General features: G+C 50.7%; 1 protein-coding gene across 5 annotated transcripts in view; it reads right to left on the bottom strand.

Annotated features, from left to right (window-relative positions):
• The window catches only part of PEMT (phosphatidylethanolamine N-methyltransferase), an 86,376-nt gene that overhangs the window by 21,733 nt on the left and 47,737 nt on the right, over window positions 1-16,906 (bottom strand). For all 5 annotated transcript variants that reach the window (XM_064153567.1, XM_064153566.1, XM_064153565.1 and 2 more), the window contains exon 3: window positions 8,778-8,893. In XM_064153567.1, coding sequence (XP_064009637.1) covers window positions 8,778-8,893 — 116 coding nt within the window. The remainder of the gene's footprint in view (window positions 1-8,777; window positions 8,894-16,906) is intronic.

Genomic DNA, 16,906 nt, shown 5'->3' with positions numbered 1-16,906 from the left:
CTGGATGATCTTGGAGGTCTCTTCCAACCTGGTTGATTCTATGATACTTACCTGTGAGAAGAGACCAGCACCAACCCCTCCACAACAGCCTTTCAGGTAGCTATAGACAGCAATGAGGTCTCTCCTCAGCCTCCCCTTTTTCAAACTAATCAGCCCCAGCTCCCTCAGTAACTCTACATTGCCCAAACAAAAGCCAAGAGACATTGTCCTGCTTGTGTGGTTGATGGACCAAGTAGCTTCAAACACCCCTTCTGAAGGCTCAAAACCCAGATGGCAAGTAACATGCACCAAGCAAAGTCCAGGATGATATTAAACCCTGTGATTTAGGGACCTGGATGATATGTTTTGTTTTCCTTGGAGCTCATTCCTATTAGATTTTTCTACTGTAGGGGAGGTTTTAGGATCATTTCATCTTCACTTTGGATCAAGGAAACAAAACACACAATAAATGTAGCATGCTTGGGAGTGAGTGATGTTTGCTCTCCACACTGAAAATTACAGGGAAATTCCCTTTTCCAGGAAGCCAAGGGCAGGCAGCATGGCCCTGGACAATGTAAAAGCCCACAACCCTCCTCTAAAACCCAGTACACCAACCTGAGCTCACCAGGCTAGTGCTGGTTTAGCTTAAAATCCTTACTAGTGGGAAACCCAAATCTGTCTGCAACATGAAGTAGCAGCAGCAGTACAACCTTTTGCATCATTTCCCTGGTATTTATTGTTAAATTAAGGAAGTCTCCCCTAAGAAGAAACCCAAATCTGCTGCCTAGGTTTGGGCGGAAAGCAGCCCTGTATGGATGTAGCTGTCCATCTGAGCAGTCCTGGCCTGGCCATGCTCTCAAAGGACAGTGTGACATCCCCAGAGGTGCTCTAGGGTTACTTGCTCCTACAGAGGACGACACTAATGTCTTTTCACAGCTCTGAGGGTTTGACTCAGCACCTGGCCAGGATCTCTCCACAGGGCACCAGCACCCAGAAGGGACATCACCACAATCAAAAACACTGCTGTTGATCCCCAGGGAGACAGGGCTGGAAGAGCAGCACTGCGCCAGCTCCTGCTTCAGTCCCAAGCCACAGTAAAGACAGTACAGCATCACAGAATGGTTTGGATTGGAAGGGATGCAAAGATGGTCTAGTTCCAATCCCCCTGCCATTGGCAGGGTCACCTTCTACTAGACCAGGTTGCTCAAAGTCCCATATAACCTGGCCCTGAACACTTCCAGGGATGGGACATCCACAACCTCTCCAGATAGCTTGCTCCAGTGTCTCACAATCCTCACAGTGAAGATGGAATAGGGCTGGGTGCTAGGTTGGACTGGATGATCTTGGAGATCTCTTCCAACATGGCTGATTCTATGATTCTATGATTCTAATCTACATCTCAGTCTGAAACCATTGCCTTTCACGCTATCACTATACCCCCTGAGGAAAAGGCCCTCCCCACCTTTCTACAGGCTCCCTTCAAATACTGAGAGACTGCAATAAGATGTCCCTGGAGCCTTTTCTTCTCCAGGCTCAACAACCCCAATGAAGATGGTAGACCAAGGAGAGGTACAGCAAGAGCAGTGCTCAGAGCCTGCCTCTTGTTCCAGATGAGCTGGATTCATGCTCTCTTACATCCTCGAGGCTCCTCTAGCCTATGCTAGTGACCTGACTTGGCCTTGGAGCACAAGAAGAACAAAGGTGGCTTCGAGAGCATGAACTGGTTGACTGCGAATCAGCCTTGGAGGTTTTGCAACCAGCACGTGACGTGGTTTGTTTTGGCAGGGCTGTCTCCCCTGCTCCAGATGATCCCATCCTTCCTTTTCATGGTCGGCTAGGCCTGCATTAGTTATCCTCATCAGCACGTCTTGCTTGGTCCCCTGCTGTTTGGCTTGGAGCGAGAGAGGGAGGTGTTTGCAGGCAGATAATGGACTGCCTTTCCCTCTAGTAATGTTTTATATCTTCCTAACCACACTCTCTATTTGCATTAAACATGATGCGTGCAGGAGTTTTCAGAATTGGTAAATAAACCTTTTAAGCATTTATGATGCTGGGCCATGACAAGCAGCACGGAGTCCTCAATTATTTTGGCATCCACAATCACTCCTGGGCCGTGGGGGAGCCTCACCCTCCCTAGCAAGGGGAGGACAAGGTGTTGGCCATCTCCCTTGCTAAGGGAGCAACTCATGCAGCCAATCTGTCATGCAACCAGTCCCTTCCTCCATGTGTCTCTGAGTCACGTTTGTTACAGACTTTATTTCTGGCTGCACAACAAGGCAGCGGGCCCAGCTCCCTACCCAAGAGGACACCAATTAAAGCCACGTTTTGTCCCTCCCAGTACCTGGAAATGCTTTATGTGCTGAGTGGAGTGATTGCCATGGTGAAGAGCATCCCTCTTACCAGTGCAGGGGAGGGGTGGGTAAGCTGCGACCTACTTTAATCACTTACCCAGCTGTTATCACGAGGATGTCTGCCCAGGGGGCAAAGGAAGGGGACCTGGAAGGTACCCCTAGATCTGGCACATGAAAATTGGCAAAAATGGGGCTTCCTCTCAGTTCTGTTTCCCAGCATGAAGGATGATACCAGAGGCACCTGTTCTCCACCCCAGCAGGGAAAAATCCAAATTCCTCAGTTTTGCTCTGGCCACACTCACAGAATCATGGAATGCTTTGGGTTGGAAAGAAACTTTAAAGCTCATCTCTCTCTAAGGTCTAACTCACCTGCAGTCAGCAGGGACATCTTACACTAGAGCAGAGTGCTCAGAGCCCACTCACCAGGAATGTTTCCAGGGATGAGGCTTCTACCACTTCTCTGGGCAACCTGAGCCAGTGTTTCACCACTTGTAGCATAAAACTAGTCTGAGTCTCTCCTCTTTTAGTTCACCACATAATAAACCACATAACGAACTAGAAAACCACTCCAAATGGAACTAAAGCAGGGGGTGAAGCTGTCGTGCTGGTGGACTCACAGAAAGAAAGTCAGAATGAGGAAAATGAGCTGCAGATCCTCTTGCTAGGACAGAGAGGGGACACGGACCCAGGTTTGCACAAACAGGCTCTGGTTTATTCAACCAGGGAATGGTGATTGCAACACAAAAAAAGTTACCAAACCACAGCCCAAAATACATCCCCAGAGGCTGCATGGAGCATGAAGCAAACCTGGAAATGCTGTGCTAGGAGAGAAATGAAGCTTTTTAGGTCTCTGGGCCTTTCTTACTGGCCCTCATGGAGCATATTTTGTAATCCCTTTCCTGCAAAGGAGGGCAAAGATCTCGTCCAACAAACTGGGTCGCCGCTGGGAGCAGCCCAGCAGCGCTCCCATTGCCTGATCCCAAACACCAGCCTGGAAACTGGGGCTGGCAACTGCAATTGGGGTAGAATTGGGCCAAGCGCTGGCAGGCAGCGAGGAAGCAGCGGTGGTGCAGGCAGCCAAGGTTGGGGAGGCAGCAGCCGCCGCTGCAAGGTGCCAGTTCTCCAGGCAGGACGTCGGCCTGGCCCCTGTGCCTGAGGGGTTTTGTTCGTCTCACTAAAAGGAGGGTGAAAGCATCAGGCGGTGCCCAGCAGCAGGGCTGCAACAAAAGATGTTGTTCATTGCAAACAAGCAACCCCAACGACATTCAAATGGCCCTGCTGGTACCTCTAGCAATTGCTAGCCCGGTCATCATCCTCACAGCTTCTTTTGCCAGTAATGACTCTGCTTTTCTGCCAGCACCACTGTGCATCTTATTTAGGTCACTTGGGGGCTGTGGCAGCTTCTCTCTGCGGTTTTGCATCTCAGCTGCTGGGTTTCCTTATCCAAGTGCCCAGCAGCCATGTTGGCGGAGCAATAAGGTGCTGTTGTCTGACCAGGGCTTTTCCCAGACAGCCATCAGAGATTGCTGGAAGTGTGGCTTGGAGGGGACATCATCTCCTTCAGGCCATGCTTGATTCCCATCACTGAATTTGGTCACTTCTGCACAAAAGACCACAGGGTTCTTGGATGGATGCTGTTTGCTCTGTGCTCGCTGGTGGGGCTCACAACATTGAATAACGGTGAGGGGAACACCAGAGGCACAACCAGGCAGCAACCACAGAATCACAGAATATTCAATAGGGGTTGGAAGGCACCTCTGGAAATTGTCTAGTCCATCCCCTGTGCCAGAGCAGATGCACCCAGAGCAGGCTGCACAAGATGGCATTCAGGCAGGTTTTGAATGACTCCAGAGATGGAGACTCCACCACATCTCTGGGCAGCCTGCTCCAGTGCTCCACCACCCTCAAAGTAAAGCATTCCTCTTCACATTTAGATGGAGCTTCTGATGTTCAAGTTTGTGCCCATTACCTCTTGTCCACCCCACTGTCCATTCATCTCCTAAGCTTGCCCATGAGGAAGCTGTGGGAGACTGCTGAGAGCCTTGCTGAAGTCAAGGTAGACAACAACCACTGCCCTCCCCTCATCTATCCATGGAGTCATACCCTGATAGAAGGCTGTCAGATTAGTCAGACATGCCTTCCCCTTGGTGAATCCATGCTGCTTCTGATAACCTTCATTTCCTCCTCATGCTTTGAGACGACACCCAGAATGAGTTGACAAACAGCCCCTTCCCTGTGCAAAATCACATCCCAGGCTTGATTCATTTTCCTGGAAGCATTAGCTCCAAGCAAGAAGCCCGTTCAGGCAGGAAGCAATATCTAGCGGGTGGCATCAAGGAAGGACTTTGTGCCAGCTAGCAGCGAAGCACTCAATGAGCACACTGCCAAAGGCACTGCAGGGCTCTCTCCCTCTTGAGGTATTATAGTCTTGGGTGTCCCAAGATCCTTCCATCTGCCAGCCATCAGGGTGCTGCTTTCACAGCTCAGACAAACCCCCTTAAGGTGGGCAGTTCAGATGCTCCCTGCATACAAAACCACCTGCCCTCAAGTGGGGAGTTTGCCAGAGTGTGAAAAGAGCTCTGAGGCAGCATCAACAGCTAACCACAGAGCTAACGCAGGGAAAGATATCAACAACATGATAAGGCCAGAGAGAGCAAGACTGGACCTCAGTCTGGAGGACAGTGAAGGTTGTCACGTCCCACGTCACATAGATAAGTCAGAAACCACTGGGGTAGCACAGGCAGTGTGGATGGTTCAAAAGTTCAGGAATTGTTTTCACAGATAAGAGCCTTGGTGATGGAAGTTTCTCTCTTCTTTGCAGAAAGAGCATGACTGTAATGAAAATAATCATTGCACAGAGGCAATTAAGGATGCTTGTCTTGTGCAGTTGACTAAGCAGGTCCCCCCTGGTCACAGGTCATTCTGGATTGCTTCTCAGAAGCGAGCTAAGGCTAATAATGAAGCTCTGAGCTGGGAAGCACCTAATTGCTTAATTGAGCACAAGGCATTTCTCCTTACACTCTCTGGAGCAAAGCCTGCATGAGATCATGATGGTGCTGAACAGGGGACAGGACTGTGGCAGAGATCCCAGTGCTGAACTGAGGACAGGACCACAGTAGAGACCACAGCAGAGACCACAGCACTGAATTGAGGACTGGATCATGGCAGAGACTCCAGTGCTTAACTGGGGACAAGACCACAGCAGAGGCCATGGTGCTGAACTGGGCACTGAACCATGGCAGAGGCCCTGGCACTGAACTGGAGCCAGAACCATGGCAGAGACTCCAGCATCGAACTGGAGACAGGATCACAGCAGAGATCCTGCCACTGAACTGGGGATAACATCACAGCAGAAAGCTCAGTGCTGAACTGAAGAGAGGACCACGGCAGAGACGTTGGTGCTGAACTGGGGACAGGATCACAGCGGAGAGCCCTGCGTGGGCCGGGCAATGAAGCAGCCACACAGCTCAGCTCCCAGGTGCTTTCAGCCGTGTTACCAGCCCACTCACAAAGTTTCTGTCTGCTCTGCCCTCCCCTCCGCCCCCAGTTTGGAGCCTTTAGAAATCCTGCTGCAGAAAGGAAGCAGGATTTTAAAAACAAAAGAGACATCCTGTGGGCTTCAATTGCTCCCTGGCAGCCCCCACCCACGGAAAAAAAAAGTCTCCAGAGCACGCAGAGAGGAGCTTTGAAGGCTGGATTACAGCACTGGGGGTGGAGGGGCCCCCCGAGGCTGCTTTTTTGCTTGCTATCAGCAGCCAACAGGCTCTGCACAAGCAGCTTCGACCACCGAAGCGCATGGCACAGCTTGTGCTTTGCCGGCTGGATTGCCTTCACGGGGCCAAGGAGTGGAAAGCCACCCGTGTGCTGCAGTACAAGTGACTCAGAAAACAGAACAGAGGGAGGAGTGAAATAACAAGAGTGGGCAAGGTATGTTCCTCCTGGCATCACAAATCATAGAATTGTTCTGGTTGGAAAAGACCTCTAAGGTCATCGAGCGCAGCCGTCAACCCAACAACCACCATGGCCATTAAACCCTGTTCCCAAGTGCCATGTCCATACATTTCTTAAACACCTCCTGGGATGGTAACTCCACCACCTCTCCAGGCAGCCTGTTCCAATGCTTGCAGGAAATAAATTTTTCCTAGTGTCCAATATTCCTAATGTCCAATCCATGTTGGTAATGAAATGACAGTGACGGTGTTGTATGACCCATGGACCAGTATGACCCTCATCTCCCCTAGGGCAGCCCTGGAAGGCTTGTTGAGCTGGGAATGGAGGCAGAAAAGTGTCCCTAGTGTCTTTCAAGGCAACTTCAACAGTTGCTGCTCTGATGGCCACCCTGAAACCATCCCATCACTTCCATAGTTAAGGGCTTGCCTTGCTTGAACGACTTCCAAAGCCTGTTAGCCATCACTCATGCCAGCTTCAGTGCCAAGGAAAGGCAAGGGAGTAACCCAACCATGTTAAAACACATGAGCAAAATAAACTTCACACTGCAATCACCTCAAATGGCCTTGACCCATCAGATGGGCTGGCAAGTGTAGCAGGCTGGTATCTCTTCCAAGCTCTGCCAGGGGTGAGCTGACCCATCTTCTAGAGCCTTTCCTCCAAAATCAAGATCCAGATGGGGTTTTTCTACCCCCTGGGTTGACCTTGTTGTCTCCTCAGCCTGCCTCATGGGTTGCACAGGCGGAGTCACCCCACAACAAGGCTCACAGCACTCACAAACTCATGACACAGAGCAGAGCCTGCATGGCCACAGATGCAAGGCCTGGTACGGCACAGACCAGGTGAATGTAGTGCTGGGGGGCAGATAGGTCCTCTTTGGCTCTCCCAGCAGTTCCCCATCTGTGCCTTGCTGTGACCCAGCGAGCTGTGCTGACCCAGGAGCCAGCAGGACCACTGGGAACAGAGAGAGTCCTTCCATCAGCTGCGTTTTTAATTAAAGACAGGCTCAAGGCTCTGCACTGCTTCCCAGACAACGTTTGTGCAGGCGACCAGAGACATTCCCCAGCCCCTTGTGTCGCCGAGACATCAGCAGAGCACACACATGCCCTCTGCACTGCCTGCACTCAATTACAGCCCCATTCACTGCACGCCTCCTTGCAGCTTCTGCAATAAGCAGTAGCCAGGACAAATGCAGAAGGGCAGGAGCAGGTCTTGGTGTCACTTCCAGGAAGGCAAAGCTCTTAAATACATGTGCACATTCCAACCTGAGATCTCTTCGCCTGGGAAATTACCCAAAGTACTAAACAAGCCATTAGCTCTGACCCTGGCATAATTGAATCTGGGAATTCAGTAAGAGACTCTGTCTCTCCTAACAACGTGGAAGATAAAACCTACCAGATCGTGGATAAATGGCTGGCATTGAGGAAATCTTCTGCAGCAAAGCTCTCTGCTGCACTCAGAACGTCAAAGGACGTATTCCCATGGTGTGCAGAGCATCAGTCACACAACACTCTGAGCTAGTGCAGGTGGTATTTAAAGAGATTGCAGATAAGAGTTTCAAGAGACTGCTTGCTAAGTGCACAGATAATCCTGCTCTTCTACACAGGAAACTGCAGCTCCTTAAAAGCAGGTTTAATTTTGTTTGTGATTTTTCTGAGAAAATGAAAGGATCTGCCTGTTATACATGATCCATCCTGTGCAGAGAGCCCTCCTGTCACCTGGGACGCTGGGGAAGCTGCCCTCAGAGAGCAGAGCGAGAAAACCTGAAACCTGCCACACTCAACAGCTCTTGACACTGAAGGTTTTGGTCATGTTGCTGCGTCCCTCATCTTTATTACAAGCCCTAGAGGAAATCTGCTGCTGGCTGAAGGTATCCAATCATGTAAAAGCAAAACACCGGGGGTGGATAGAATCATGAAATCATTAAGGTTAGAAAAGACCTCTGCGATCATCAAGTCCAACCATAGAATCATGGAATCATGTGTTTGGAATGGAAGGGACCCCCAAAGGTCATCTAGGCCAACTCCCCTGCAGTCAGCAGGGACATCTGCAACCAGAGCAGGTTTTTCAGAGCCTTGCCCAGCCTGACCTTGAATAGCTTCAGGGATGGGGCCTCAACGACCTCCCTAGGCAACCTGTTCCACTGTGCCCCCACCCTCGTGGTAAAGAACTTGTTCCTAACATCCAATCTAAATCTCCTTTTCTCTCATTTCAAACCACAGTCCCTCATCCTGTCACTGCAGTCCTTTGCAAACAGTCCCTCTGCAGCCTTCTTGTAGCTCACTTCAGGTACTGGCAGGCTGCTATTAGGTCTCCCTGAAGTCTTCCCTTCTCTAGACCAAGCAATCCCAGCTCTCTTAGCCTGTCCTTGTAGCAGAGGTGTTCCAGACCCCTGATCACTTTTGTGGTGGTTTTTGAACACCTCCAGCACTGCAGAACAAACATCCCTCACCCCCCTACACCTAGGGACATTGCTTTGCAGCAGGGTTGGCTCCTTACCAATGGCTCCGCACGCAGTTAAGTATCAGGATGACGATGCCCAGGCAGTAGCAGGCAGCATGTGGAGAGCCGAAGAGTCGGCTGAGTGCTCGCGTTCTGTGCTCCCACCTGGCTACCTGAAGAAACAACAGAAAACAAAGTGGGTGGTTGGAGGTGCCTGGGGATATGCTACCCCAGGAGTGTGAATCCTATAGCCTTGGCCCCACAATGGCTTTGTGGGGAAGGAAAGTGGAGGCCACTGATGGGACATGGTCCCTCACTACACAAAGGACACTGAGGTGCTGAACCATGTCCAAAGAGGAGCAACAAAGCTAGTGAAGGGTCTAGAGAACAAGTCTAGTGAAGAGTGGCTGAGGGAACTGGGGTTGTTCAACGTGGAAATGTGGAGGCTAAGGGCTGACCTTCTCACTCTTTACAATTCTCTGAAAGGAGGTTGGAGCCAGGTGGGGGTCAGTTTATTTTCCCAAGGAGCAAGTGACAGGACAAGAGGAAATGGCTCAGGTTGTGCCAGACGAGGTTCAGGTTGACCATAAGAAATATTTTTTTCCCTGAAAGAGTTCCCAAGGCCTGTCACAGGCTCCTCAGGGCAGTGGTGTAGTCCCTATCCCTGGAGGGATTTAAAAGCCATGCAGAGATGGTGCTGACAGACATGGTTCAGTGGCAACCTGGCAGTGCTAGCTTTAAGGCTGGACTCAATGGTCTTAAAGGCCTCTTGCAACCAAAACAATTCTCTGACTCTGTGGCTTAAACAAAGCCTGGAGATGAAGCCTTGTCCTACCCATGCCAGCCCCTGCTACTGGTTTCATTACATGTATCCTTGCACACCAGGCCAGCCAGCAGCACCGAAGCACAGGCTCATGGCAAGAAACACCCCACACATCACTTGTGTGTCCAGCAAGGCTGAGATCATTGCTAAGGCTGTCCTCAGGCAATCAAAGCCAACAGACCCCTGCTGTGGAGCACAGTATTGCTCTCCTAGAAGGATACCAGATCCCTGAGTAAAGGATGGACCACAGGGACACCCAATTCTCATTATTTATCTCTGTCATCTCTTGCATCCAGCCATAGGGATCGTATTTGGCAGGAAGAACCCTTCCCTGTGCACATCCAGAAAAGTTCACAAGCCCTCCCCCAAGCTTCCCTCAGACACAACCTGCCAACTTGTCCAAGAGAATTGCTTCCACTTGTACAGACTGAACGAGCTGGCCTTTGTCAGCACTCAGTGACTGCAGTCACTAAGGGCACATCTGCACTCTTCATCCATCCCCACGTGGCTGTCTCCATACCACCCATCCAACATGCTGGTGACAGCCCAGAACTCACACGGATGCAAGCAGCATCTCATCTCCAGGGATGCATTGGCATCAAGGTGCTTTTCTCTGGCTGCCATTTGAAGCTCTATGTCCTGCAGAAGCTGATGGGCCCCTGCCCAAAACACCTTGCAGCTGAGATGTCCTCTCATCCTAGAAGGCTGATGCACGCAGACAGATGGAGCTGCTCCCAAAATCCACCCAACTCACCAAATCCAGGGCACTCACTCCCAGACTGATGCAAATCATAGAACAGTTTGGGTCAGAAAACACCTTTAAGATCAAGTCCTTACAGACACTCTGATTTTCTACCTTTCCCAAGTCCCTCAAAAAGCTGTTGCTGCGTTTATTGTCTCTTTTAGGCTCCATTTTCAGGTGCCAAGCCTGAGGTTTGGATCAGACCCTGAACTCCAGCTGAGTAGAGGACACCTGGGCAATGAAGCGGGAGGTAGGAGTCAGCAGAACATCTCAGCACCAATTTGCTTCTCAGACACGGCTGGCACTTCATTAGCTTCGGATGCACTTCACTCCCCCGCGTGGAGCCTGGGCAGCTTTTAGGGGGCACTTGGAACCCAGCTATTCATCTGCTCTGAATGCATTTGGTAATTTATTGGCTCTGTCTGAGCAGAGAAAGGCAGCTCTGCAGCTCCCAATGTCCTCTCAGGCTGATGCAGAAGCACAAAGTGCTGCTGGTGGAAGGGGACTGCAGCCTTCAGGAGGGGAGAACGATGAAAACCTCTGATAAGCAGGGTACTGATTTCACATGCTGAGAGCTGATTCAATTAGTTATGCAATGATTGCTCTGAAATTACAAATCCACTCATGACAGAGAGAGCTGCTTCACTGCCTTTTCCTGGCTGGTATAAATAGTTTGTATTCTAAATTGAATTTAAAACACCGTGCGTCACGCTGCTGCTAAAATGGGAGCTGCTGCTTGAGCGCTGAGAGAGCGGAAAACGAAATACAGGGTGAGGTACCACCCTTGGGAAGTAGAAAGAAGTGACCATACAGGTGACTGAGCCACAGATGGAAAAATGCAGCCACGTGCCAGTTATCTGCACCAACTTCTGAATTCCCTGGAAGTTATTCTGGCGGTGTTTGCACGGATGGCAGCTCCTGGCTCGCTTCGAGAGCTTCACAGAGCATCTCAGCCAGTGGCAGGGACGAAGCTAAAAGAGAAGGCAGCACTGCCAGGATCAAAGGGGAGAACTCCCTGTGGTGTTGGGAGCCATAGAGGTGGACTCATAATTACTCTCACCTTTAGAAAGGACCACCTGGGTAGCCATGGAGCGCAGGGAGGTAAAAGGATGCATTAGGATCACTCCCAGCACAGCCCAGCTCATGCTGCATCATGTTGCTGCTGATTCCCTGGCTGGGACTGAGATGCCAACTTTTATTTAGCTGTCAGAGCCTTCAGATGGGATCCTGGGCTCTGTGTGGAGCCCACACGGGGCTCATCGTGAGGAAAGCAGAGCAGGAGGCTACGTGGGGCTGGAAGCAGAGGCACCCGCCAGGCCTCATGGTGGTATTTCAGCAACAATTAATTTGTTCCCATTCTGGTTCTATTCCTTGAACAACTAATTAGTTCTGGCTCAGTTCTAATTTTCTAATTTTAGTCATTTCTAGCTAATATTAGCTCCCTTTTGACCCGTGGCTACGCAGCTGCTTTGATGGTTCCATAAAATCATAAGCTGACGTATTATCATCATTATTATTTACTGCCTAACGGATGTGAAATGCTTGTAGCATCCTCCTCGACCATGTGCAGGATGCAGCAGGGCTGAGACCGAGGCCTGCAGGCATTTCCAGTGTGCTGTTTGCCCTCCCAGTTCTAGCTGGCACCGTGCTGCCCGTGGGTGAGCACAGCATGGAAGAGAAAAGCCCCCACACCACAGCTGTGTGTCCTGGCGAGGGAGGGAAGGGAGTTTTCTCATTTTGCTTCCCATCTCTGAGATTGGAAAGAGAGTATACAAAGTTTTCTGACTTCCCCAATGGTCACAGCAATTCAAAGCTCCTTTTTCCAAAGCTCCCAGCCCTCTGCTTTCACTTTAGGATACTTGGTGAGGGCTGTAAGTAATTGTTATAATGTTTCCCCCAATGCTCCTTGTTGAAATAAATCAATGAGCGGATGTGGCTGCAAAGCCTGGCAGTGCTCTTGGGTCCCATGTTCTGCCTTTGGCAGGCCACTTCAGCACTCGCCAGGGGCTGATGTTCCCAGGGATCACCTCCTCCTCGACGTAAATTCAGGGCTGGTTTCTATGTAACAAGCCCCAGCCACCTCCCCAGTCAGCCAGGCAAGCGCGTAAACAAACGCAAAAGCACCGCCGCACATCCCTGGTGGCTGCCCTCATGCAGAATGGGTTTTCTTCTCCCTTATTTTTTGGGGGGAGAGGGGGAGAGAGGTAGGCAAACCTCCCTCAGCCACCTTGAGAAGGGCCACAAAGAACCATTTGAAAATCAATTTCATCCCATGAACCTGTCTCTGTGGCTGATCAATGGGAGATGCTCTTTGCAGCTCTGGGTGCGTGGCAGACCATTGCCTCTCATTAATATTTAGTATTTGTTTGGAGGAAATTGATTCTTTTTGTCTGCCATCCAGGGAAGCTGCCTTTTGAGTGTGCTCTATTTGAATTTGCTCAACCCCAGCTCTGAAATAGAGACTTTGTGATGTTTCACATGACTCCATTTCTACATCTGGCTTGCCCCAGAGATGGGGAATGAAACCAGACAGCACAAAGGCTCAGCTCTGAGAGGTGTTTTGCATCTTGATGCTAATCAGCTGGTCCATGTCCTCACATCTCCCAATCCTATCCAAACAAGACTGTGTGGGCACCAGTGAATTTAGCCTTGCAGTGAAGTTGGGGTGGACCAGCAGTTCCTTCAACCCAAGGGACCTTGAGGCACTGGAGGATTGAGGTGAGTGTCTGCTTCCCAGCTCTCCAAGGAGCAAGGTGGCAGGGCTGTGCCTGCATCCCAGGGTGTACAGGGATGTGGCTGAGGTTGAGGCCCAGACCCCGGATGCATTCCAGATCAGACTTGATGTGGCCCTGGGCAGTCTGATTTAGTTGGAAGTATCCTTGCTCACTGCAGGGAGGTTGGGCAAGATGAACTTTGAGGATCCCTTCCGACCTGTGAATCTGTGAGATGCTCTCACCCTGGCCAAATAGTTGGCATAAAAATGTTCAGTGCCCAAGTCTGGGCTGTAGAAAAGGTGACAGTGAATAAGATGTGCTATCTTCACCATACCTGTCTCAGTATTTGCCACAGTGAAGGATTTTGCCTCATCATGTGGGGTCTAGGAAACAACTCATTGAGGGATCCAAAAGTCAGGAATTCCATGAAAAGCCCAAAGGAAGAACAACCAGCTTCCTGGAGAACGTTTGCACCTCAGTACCAAGAGGATGCACATGTTTAGGGTGAGCCCTGGATGCACAAATGATTCAGCTCAAATTCTTAAAAACCTTCAGACAAAACCAACCTGAGCAGTCTTTAACCTTCCCCACCAGCTCAGCATCTCCCAGTGTCCTCCTGAGAGTGCTGATGCAGGAGAAACCCTGACTCTGGACTTGGATGGCTCCATGTGACCATCTTCTACCAGAGACATGACCCATGTAGGTTGTGACACAAGGTAAGGACAGGAAACTTGATGTTACTTTTATTTCACCTACAAGGACCAGAGGCACTGCCCTAGGAAATGACAGAAAGGAAAAAAAAACGTTTTTCCTTTCTGATTCCCTGGAATCCTTCATTAAATGCCATTCTCTGCTCTCTGTCTCTGCTTGGGTGCTGGAAAACAACCTTTATCCAAAAGGCAGGAGGGCACAGGATAACACCTGAGCATCCAAACTCTGCCTGTGGTGCTCCTGGGAGCGAGCAGGGAAGCAGAGCTGAAGCAGAGCCAAAGCAGAGGCAAGGCAGTGTAAATGCACATCCACAGCCCTTCCGTGAGCGCCGAGGCTGGCTGACCTTTGCTGAGTGCCAGAGGAGCCAGCCTCTCTGGCTGCCCCAAGTGACCGTGGAGGAAATGAGAGTGGCCTGACCTTATCCCTCTTAACGAAGCGTGCTTCAGCCCCTCTGCAGCCAGCAGCACTCAGCACAGATGGTTTATTGCCAACATGCTGGTAGGGAAGAGCCAACAGCGCTGGCTGAACACTGTGGTCAGGCTGAAAGCTCCAGTCTAGGCTCCTGAGGCCACTCAAGGCAAACATCTGAGCGCTTCTGCCACTCCTGGGTGAGAAAAATTCTGCTTTTCTAGGAGACTGCAAACCTCAGGAGATACAGGAGGGGAAACTGCAGGGCTGGTACCATACATGGCAGCCCCGAGGCGGGGTGTGTGGAAAGCTCTCGTAGCACAAAGCCCTTGACACAGACTGGCATGTGCCCATGTGCAGCCTCATCTGAAACACCGGCTCGCTGTGTGCCCACTTCAGCACCAGGCACGGGCACAGGATTTCCAAAGGCATGTGCAGAAAATGCCCCAGGGACCAGCGTGCCACTGGCAGCAGGAACACGATTAGCAGGATCTCTGGGCAGCCAAGGTAGGAGAAAAAGAACAGAACAAACCACGGTTTAATTTGTACAAGCTGGTAATTATAGTTGCTATCTGTCTGAAATCTCTATTGAGTTTATTTAAATATGTTCTCCGTGAAGGCCATTCAGACAGGAATTATCAAGGTGTTGCAGCAGAGGAGATAATGCCATGCAGTTTTCAACAGATCAAGGGCTGATTAGGAGGAATTAATTAGCTGCTTAAACAGTCCTTGACTCGCTGCAGCAATTAGCCATCACCTCCCTGCAGTCACGTTCCCAGTGCAGCAGTGGGAGTGGGGATACGAAGTGCCCATCAGCAGAACTGCCTGCCCAGTGCTGCTGGTGAGCACTGGGTCAGCCCCAGGTGAGCATATGGTTCCACAACGGTGCCCTAAAGCCACCAGCCATGGCCTAAACCTTGGTGGCTGGTGGTGATACACCAGTCTGTGGTGACTCCCTGGCCACTCACCATGCTGCCTGGTTGGTACCGATGCATTTGCTGGGGCTCCCAAGACGAGACAGAATCACAGGTTGGAAGGCCCTCAGCATAATCAAGTCCAACTGTATATCCCTGCTTTGCAAGATTCATCCTAACCCATATCCCCAAGCACCACATCCAAATGACTTCTAAACACATGCAGGGTTGGTGACTCCATCACCTCCCTGGGCAGCCCATTCCAATGCCTGACCACTGTTGACATGAAAAAACGTTTCCTAATGTCACAGAATCACAGAATTATTAAGGCTGGAATAGACCTCTGAGAACATCAAGTCCAGCCTATGACTTAACACCACCACATCAACTAGTCCATGGCACTAAGTGCCACATCAAATCTTTCCTTAAACACCTCCAGGGATGGTGACTCCACCACTTCCCTGGACAGTCCATTCCAGTGTTTAACTACCCTTTCCCTGAAGAAGGCTTCTTAATGCCCAACTTAAACTCCAGTCTAAACCTACCCAGTCACAGCCTGAGGCCAATCCTTCTTGTTCTATCACTATTTACCTGTGAGAAGAGACCAGCACCAACCTCTCCACAATGTCCTTTCAAGCAGCTGTAGACAGCAGTGAGGTCTCTCCTCAGCCTCCTATTTTTCAAAGTAAACATCTCCAGCTCACTCAGTCACTCCTCGTAGGATTTATTCTCCAGGCCTTTCACCAGCCTGACAATGGATGGCTTCCCTCTTCCAGCCTTTAGCACCATCTCTTGCATGCTATGAAATAAACAGTTCTCAGCTGCGCTCCACCACCAGAGCCGTCTGATGATTCAGAAACCTTAATCTCAGCATAACCCAGACTTCCCAAAGCTCCCCATCCCTCTCAGCTTGCCTGCTGCAGTCACAGAATCATAGAATCAACCAGGTTGGAAGAGATCTCCAAGATCATCCAGTCCAACCTAGCACCCAGCCTGGTCCAGTCAACTAGACCATGGCACTAAGTGCCTCATCCAGGCTTGTCTTGAACACCTCCAGGGACAGTGACTCCACCACCTCCCTGGGCAGCCCATTCCAATGCCATTCACTCTCTCTGTCAAGAACATCCTCCTAAACATCCAGCTTAGACCTCCCCTGGCACAGCTTGAGACTGTTGCTGGTTGCCTGGGAGAAGAGACCAACCCCACCTGGCTACAGCCTCCCTTCAGGTAGTTGTACACAGCAATAAGATCACCCCTGAGCTTCCTCTTCTCCAGTCTAAACAAGCCCAGCTCCCTCAGTCCCTCCATCCCCACAGCACTCCTCCAGGTCCCTTGCTGCTCACCCCTTCTCAGTGTAGCCCACGGAGCAGGACCAAACTGCAGAGTGCAGTTGAGGTGGACATTGGCTCTGGGACCAGCTGGGAGCAGATGGCACAGAGCAAGCACTAAACCACAGAAAGCCATCGCTGCTGGGCTGCCTGGGGAAAGCAGGCTCAGCTGTCCCCAGCAGGACACTATGCTGAGACAGGAAAAGCAGCCAGCAGTCAGTACAGCCATATAATCATAGAACTGCTTAATTGCTTTGGCTGAAAGAGACCTTGAAGATCATCTAGTCTGACCATTAACCCAGCATTGCCAGGTCACCACCAAACTCTGGCCGTCAGCACCACATCTACATGGCTTTGAAACCCTTTCAGAGATGGAGACTCCACCACTGCCCTGAGCAGCCTGGGCTTGACAACCCTTTCAGGGAAGAAAACTGTTCCTCATGTTCAACCCAAACCTCCCCTGGCACAGCTTGAGGCCATTTCCTCTTGTCCTGTCAGCTGTCCCTTGGGAGAAGAGACCAATCCTCACCTGGCTGCAACCTCCTT

This window comes from Pogoniulus pusillus, chromosome 13 (assembly GCF_015220805.1).
Source record: "Pogoniulus pusillus isolate bPogPus1 chromosome 13, bPogPus1.pri, whole genome shotgun sequence".
In the NCBI taxonomy this organism is placed as follows: Eukaryota; Metazoa; Chordata; class Aves; order Piciformes; family Lybiidae; genus Pogoniulus; species Pogoniulus pusillus.
Note: the sequence above shows the minus strand (reverse complement) of the source record. Positions and strands in the feature narration are given on the sequence as shown.